The 8,161-nt window shown below is 31.2% G+C and overlaps 1 protein-coding gene across 3 annotated transcripts in view; it reads left to right on the forward strand.

The window, feature by feature from the left end:
* LOC116852612 (SEC14-like protein 2) overlaps positions 1–8,161 on the forward strand; it is a 158,808-nt gene that overhangs the window by 33,072 nt on the left and 117,575 nt on the right. For all 3 annotated transcript variants that reach the window (XM_032833138.1, XM_032833136.1, XM_032833139.1), the window contains 2 exons: positions 4,281–4,350; positions 5,351–5,394. In XM_032833138.1, coding sequence (XP_032689029.1) covers positions 4,281–4,350; positions 5,351–5,394 — 114 coding nt within the window. The remainder of the gene's footprint in view (positions 1–4,280; positions 4,351–5,350; positions 5,395–8,161) is intronic.

Raw genomic sequence — 8,161 nt, forward strand, 5'->3', positions numbered from 1 at the left:
TATATATATATATATATATATATATATATATATATATATACATACATACATACATACATACATACATATATATATACATACATATATACATACATACATATATACATACATACTTACATACCTACATAGATTCATACATACAAACATACATACATATTTTTAAACCGTCTCGAGGAAGAGTACGTTTACAGTCATAATGTATATGACTAATGCGAAAATGTAATATACATCGAATAATATCATAGCTGCCGATAATACGCTACAAACTTGCATAAATGTGTAGGAAAATGTATCACACTTTATACTGTCGGTTTTGAGAAATTATATGCGGGCACATAAACTCATACACATAAGCACAGATCTTCAAAAGACGTCCTAAAGACGTTCTAAGCACATTTATACATCCTAAGAACGTCTTAGAACATTCTCTGAAGATTTTGTACTATTTGGGAAGTTATTGACATTTGAAATTAACTATACTTTAATCGTACTGGTTCCAAGTGATATCGTAAATATAGACCGACGGTGAATACATTAACCATGAATGTTGGGTCGACATTGATTTAATGTAAATTTATACATACATAAGGAAAAGTTGTTTACAAACGACAAACTTTTAAATTACGTACACGATATGGTCAGTATTATATTAGCTAACAACCACATTATAATATAGAATTAACTCTTGACGAATGCCTAATTGTTATTATTTTATCAAACACAGAAATGTGTAATTTTTAATAAAATATTGAATTATCATATAATTTTGTGAATGAAAAATTAATAAGCATATTTTAGAAATATAAATATATTAAATTTTATCTGCTAAATATTGCAAAAGAATGTTAACATAGTATATCAATAAATTGTTAGAATAAGTGGTAAAACTCCTCTTTAAGGAAGGCAGCTTCAATGACATTGACCTTGACATATGTTACAGAAGTCATCCTCCTGAGTGACCTTCTAAGTTTTAGTTAAAAAATTGTTTTCGTTAAAAAATTATTAATAAAAGAAGTTGCATAAAATAAATGTAATTTTTGGACATCGTATATACAAAAACATCGAATTTGTAGGCTAGGAAGATGCCTGTCCTTACACACACACTTCTCGCCCGCCCGCCCGGGCGGGCTCACGGTGTGTGCGAGTGTTCCTATTATATTTGGATAATTTAACAATTATCCATGTAATTTTGCGACACTACATAAATTAATGTGTGAGAGAAATTACATTCTATTTATAAAACTTTATAAATTAAATTTATTACATTCTATTCTATATAAAACTTCAAATATAATAGGAACACTCGCACACACCGTGAGCCCGCCCGGGCGGGCGGGTGTGTGCGAGTGTGTGTGTGTGTGTGTGTGTGTGTGTGTGTGTGTGTGTGTGTGTTAGAGGCAAACACCTTCCTAGCCTACAAATTCGATGTTTTTGTGTATATACGATGTCCAAAAATTATATTCATTTTATACAACTTCTTTTGTTAACTTTTGAACAGGTGGGCGAGCGAGCGCGCGGGCGGGCGAGCAGTATGTGTACATATGCAACTGAATGTCACACACGGCTTCCAAATTTTCAACATGCATTTGTATATATTTTTCAATGTAACATACGATTTTAATACGTTGTGGAAATTTTAAAAAGTTAGATGAATAACTTACGCAGCAACCAGACTAGTCGGTTTTGCAACAAAATAAAAATGTTATTGTTCGTAATATGACAAAAAGATTTCATGGCGTGCAGATCGCTTGCGATGCGATGGTCTTATCTCTTGTAATGCGATGATTATTTAATATTTAATATTAATATTTGGGGCGAGGTAACGAGTATTTATTTCAAGCAGCGAGATATACCGGATTATGAAATTACTGCTTGTACTTTTGAATCTTATAGTCAACTGCAAGAAACAGTATATTGATTTCAGTTTTCAGTAATTTAGTAATTCAGGTGAATTTTAATAATTCAAATCTTAGTAATTTAAGTTTCTTTCTCAATGAAGTTCTCACGGATCATTTAAAATTCATCAACAAGAGCCATTTTGCACATCCAATTTAGCAATTTCATGAGTTATTCAAACGATGAGGTGTTAATCTGTGTCATATAATGTATACTATAAATAAGGATAATTAATTTGTACTAGGCACTGCGACTAAATAAACGGTCTTTCCTTAATAAACAAGAAGGAACGCTATGATACTTTCATTGGTCTGCTATGATCGAAGAAAGTCACGGCTCGTGACCGCAGACAATCAGGCACACACCAATTTGGTAATACAGTTCGAAACGATCCTCGATACATAAATATACATTGTCTTGAATTACGACATCGCGTAAACGTGTGAAAAATAATCGTAATTTTTGTAACACTCGTTCTCGCGAATAACTTCTTTTTATCTCGTTCAAATTAGATGAAGCAATCATAAAAGGTGTTATGAAATGTATAAGTCCATTAATTGTACAAAGCAGTCTGAAGCTTAAATATGAAACAAAGATAGAGCAAAATAAGTAGGAATAATGTTCTAGATAGACAAAAATACTGAACAAAAAATGCTGAACATAACATACAATCATTTAATATATACTTTATAATACTTTGTGATGATTGTAAAACGAATATGCTTTTTTTAGGAAATATTTATTACATTATAATTTTAATCAAAATATTTACTCCTTATTACTACAATAATTTCGAATTAATTGCGTTCTCTTCCCGATAAAATAAGTAGCAATTCACATAGTAACAGATAGTAACTTCTTTCATATACTAATTTTTATATGTTGATAAAATTCTTGTTATATGAGGACTCATCTTTGTGTACTTGTGTGACGATATTTCAAAATATGTTTATCTGAAAAGTATTATAAATAGTATAAATATTATGATTATCTTATATCATACAAATGTATTTGTACCAAATAGTTAGCTATAAGGAAAATCGAATAAGTGTGACTTTTAGTTTGATATTTGGTTAACCTTTATGAATATACATACATACCTCTCACGAAAAATCAGTAATATAATTGCAAGTTTTCGTCTTTTCTCCTTCAAAATTATATTTTATAGTTGAAACAAAATAAAAATAAAAGAAATAATACTAAAATAGAAAGTCCGACTTTATATCGCATTTTTTCTGTTTTACGCTTCAAGTAATGAAGAAGAAGTAACTTTCCGCTCGTTACATGCGCCGAACACGTTCACGGAACAATACACTTGACTTTGCCTAAACGAAACACGGGCTTATCGAGGTTGTAAATGTAGGCAATCGTTCTTTCACAGCGGAAGAAACCGGTTTATTCGCTATCCAGTAATCATACTCGACGCATGAATGTCTGATCCTTTCGCCTCCACGAATTTTTTTTTTCACGTTTTTGCCTATCGACTATGATAGCTGAATAGTTACCTTACAATAACAGAGATTAACATCCCGTTTTTCATACTTCGTATTTTCTATCATTCATTTTGTGTACAACAGTTAATGGCCATATAATTTTCGCTATTGAAAATTATTTGAGATTTATCTTTAGGAAAAATTTTCCAGACGGAAGTATTTTCGTTACTGATTTTGCTCCTGAGCAATGCTATAGTTCTTAAAGTTTTCAGTGAAAGTAAATGTTGAGATATTGTAACGAGAGTTCGGTCGAATATGGACCATCTCGTGGAACGTCTCGTAACTGATGGTTAGAGAGCCGACGAGGAAATTTCACTTCGTCGTGTCAAACGTGAGACACGACAATTGGTATATTCGTGTAAAATATAATTAACAGTTACAAAAGCGTATAAAAGAAAACGAAAAAATGTATCAGTTGCAATATCGAAGAAAATCGTCGCGACACGAAAAACACGCAGCTGTCTCCGGAGAAAGATATCGATAAAAATAAGTTTAGTGTGCGAATGACAGCAAACTGATAGCCATGTACATTGAAGACGAATATTTGTTATATTCACAGACAGAATTTTGTGGTAAAGTGCTGATTTTGCGTCAATATCGTAAATTAATAACAATAATTTTGCGCTAAAATAGATAACTACGTGATTACGAGCACAGTTGTCTTTGATAATATGTAAAATAAATATTACGCGTAAACGAAATTGTGTGTTCTAAATATTCAGATTTAAATATAAAATTAGATGTGAGTTTTTTAGCTGAATCGCGATTACAAATGTAATATTGTATATATGATTTAAATAAAAAAAACTCAAATTTAGCTCTAAATTCAGATGAATATCTCATATGGGATAAATGATAATTATTAATACGGGTATATGTTATTTTTCACAGTTTAGACGATCCGTGCAAGATATTCTGCAACCACATCACGATGACCACTTTCTGCTTCGCTGGTTGAGAGGTATGGCTGGTTGGGAGAAGCCCAATAACGTATTAGTACTATCAAAGAAAATATGCTCATGATTTCAATAGACACTATTCATTATATGTATACAGTGCAATCATGCGCATCTCGAATTACATATGCACCATCGTTATTTCGTGCCATTGAGTGTCTTTCGATTCAATTGAGTATCAAAGTAATATTTAATGAAACAATTAAATTATTTTGAAAATAAATTACGAATACCGCCGGAAACCCATTCTCTAAAATACAATTAGTGTATTCTTCACTAAAATTCTGTACTTATAACTGGTGGTTCAGTTATAAGTACAGTACTGCAATCAATAAAATTTCGCTGAAGGATCAGTTAATAATAACGACTATTCTCACTATTAATACATTTTCTAACACAGAGAATGTTATTACACACAAGGCGCATGGAAGCCGTTAATTCCAAACGCAGAAAGTTAGATTTGGTATAATATATGATAGATTTTGCAATGAAATCTTACTTCCATTAGACAAAATTAATGAAAAATAAGATGAAGTAGTAAAATGGAAATGTTTTCACTAAAAATCAGTAAATACTACTGGTTATCTTTTGCTGAATTAATCAAAAACATTTTTATTATTTCATGTTAAGAAAGCATAAAATTTCCACTGATCTTTTCTATATAATAAACTATCATTGATGTTAAATACAGTAATATTCGTTTATTATTAATGACTTTAATCGCATATTTAACTAAAAATTTATATAAACTGTTGTAAAAAATTTAAGGTTTTTTAACTACGTGCAATATTTTTATTTATATAAACTGTTGTAAAAAATTCAAGGTTTGTTGACTATGTACATTATTCCATAATTGTTTCATATAATTTTATTTCGTACGGTGTGTTACTATATATTGATGGTTTGATCACAATTATTTATCCGTCGGTTATACATTATGTTATAGAACTTTATATAATAATCTGCAATGCAACCTAAATTTATATTTCTATATTCTTTTTTTAGCAAGAAAGTGGGATCCTACTGCCGCCGAGAAAATGTTGAGAGATGTAAGTATCGCGTAATACTTTTCCTCCTTTCTCCTCCCCCCCCCTCTCTCTCTCTCTCTCTCTCTCTCTCTCTCTCTCTCGATAGATAGATAGATAGATAGATAGATACACAGATAAATCGATAGATAGATCGATAGATAGATTGATAGATAAATAAATGGCCTAATAGACATTTCGCGATATATATTAGAATATGAGATTATAATCAAATTATAGTGTCATTATAGTAGTTATAAACACTAGTTACGTATTTGATCTTCGTTCACGAATTAGGTTTTTACAACGCGATTCGCATTGTACAAAAGATGCAAGCGAGTCCAATTGAGAAAGTCTGGTGAAACATGTTCCAGATACGGTCACTGAGCCTTTTAAATTTCTCTGCTACGTGAATTACCCACGAACCATTAAATATTAACGCGGCAAGCGCAAACTACGCAAACCGTACTGTAAGTCGCTACATTCTGAAGACTCCTTCAAAATTGAACGTTAACTTATATTTTGATGAAAAATTTTTTAAAATTATTAGGACCGTTTTCTTAAAAAATATCATATATATCTCGATATTTTGGTATAGTATAATATGAATTATAACTTTTCATAGAAATATCGTATGCTATATTTTTCAAGAATAAAGCCGCTAAATCCTATCTTAACATAAGAAACATTGTATCGTTCCCATATGACGATAAATACGATTTAGTCAATTGCGTTCGCGCACGCGAAACGTTTGTTCTAAGTGCAATATAAATTTTATATGTACGAAAAACTTTAAAAATAAGCACGAGAAGAACGAAGCATTAATCGTACAAAACATAAAATATTCTAATATTTGAGAAAACCGACAAGTTCGTATTGCGATCGCAATCGATTATTTTATATATATGTGTGTGTGTGTGTGTGTGTGTGTGTGTGTGTGTGTGTGTGTGTGTGTGTGTGTGTGTGTGTGTGTGTGTACACTGGGTGTTTCAGAAATAGTTGACCAAACTTTAAGAGCATATTTCATTTATTATAAGGATGAAAAAATATCATATAAACATGGGTTCAGAAACGCTTCCTTTCCATTATATAAACACTTTTTATTTACTTTACTTATAGACTTTAATAACATTTAAATTGCAAGAACATTTCATTACAGAAATTGCTGGAAATGATTTCCTTTCGTATCGATGCATGCCTCGCATCGACGTGGAAATATTCTGAAATCGTATTATCGCTTCGTGTGACAAAATACGAAATACTACGGGAATTTTTGAATGTCTTCGATAATCCATGCGACGTCAATGCGAGGCATGCGATGCGAAAGGAAATTATTTCCAATAATAAATTATTTCCAATTTTTGTAATAAAATGTTCTTGCAGTTCAAATATTATTAAAGTCTGTAAACAATAAATTCTTTTTACAAAACTTTGCCTAACTCTTAGCTTGCACTAAGGTGACCCCAGAAATGTTATTTAGAGTTAGGCAAAATTTTGTAAAAAGAATTAATAAGTGTTTAGATATTAATGGTCAACAGTTCGAACATTTAATAAAATAAAACAAAACAGAAAAAAACTATGAGTCTTATTTAATTTATTATTAATTTCAATGCATTTTTTTTTAAAGTTTAAACGTTTATAACTTTTGATAGGAGCATTTTTCAAAGAAATGTTTCAGACAAAGTTTACTTGTTTTTTTGCGTAGAATCTAAATATGTAACATTATATAGGGGGTCTCATTTAAAACTTTGAAGTTACCCCCCGCCCTTCTTCAAGGGGGACGGAAGTTGATTTTTGTTTACGTACGATAGTTAGAAAGGCCCCTCGAATATATGTGAAACTTTCTTATGAACAACTTTTTGATAGGACAAGTATGTTTAGAATTATAGCTTGTAACATTTTATGTGAGCCACCCTGTGTGTTGTGTGTGTGTGTGTGTGTGTGTGTGTGTGTGTGTGTGTGTGTGTGTGTGTGTGTGTGTGTGACTTAATACATGTTGTATTTTGTGCGTAATTGATATAATTGATATTATAAAATTTGCTCACTTCATTATAAATAATTATGATTGAGTTCTTCTGTGAATAAATACATAAAAAGAAAGTCTCTCTTCCAAGACCACATCAATTGAGGAAGATTATAGTTTCCAATTGACAACTTCGTTTTTTTGTCCATTGTGTTTTATATGAAATAGAAAGTTGTTCTCTGCACAAGATGTTTTGTAAGTTGAAAGTAATGAGTCGATTCCCCGAAGCACGTTTGAAGTCAACATCTTGATTCTTGTTTAAAGAAGTTTCACAATGATTGAAAACAGGGAATACGTAATGCAAAGTAGATAGTATCTACCATAATAATTTCTTCCTTTCGAAGATTATCTTTTCACTTTCTACTTTATGTACGTAAAACCCTACTTCTTGAAGTTATTAACTACAAATTACGAGATACGTTTTTTACTCTATACACTTTTAGACTTTGTGCCATAAAAGAAATTGAGGGAGGGAGAGAGAGAAAGGGAGAGTGATAAATCATTCCGATGATTTTTGTATTATGATTAATACGCGTACGATATACAGGGTGGACCATTTTAATCCATTCAGTCGAATATGTCGAAAACCAAGCACGGGAGAGAAAAATTTTTCAGACAAAAGTTGTTTGGTTTCGAGGGGACCATAAGATGATACCATTGCTTTGACCTTAAAGAATTATTTGAAAGTCACCTCAATTTTTTTAAACGGCATCTCCTATTTTTTATTACATATTCTTGTAGCTGACCTCGAGAGCTTTCCAAAACATT

This window comes from Odontomachus brunneus, unplaced genomic scaffold (assembly GCF_010583005.1).
Source record: "Odontomachus brunneus isolate Ranch 3 - 2012 unplaced genomic scaffold, Obru_v1 Obru_scaffold_240, whole genome shotgun sequence".
NCBI classification, from domain to species: domain Eukaryota; kingdom Metazoa; phylum Arthropoda; class Insecta; order Hymenoptera; family Formicidae; genus Odontomachus; species Odontomachus brunneus.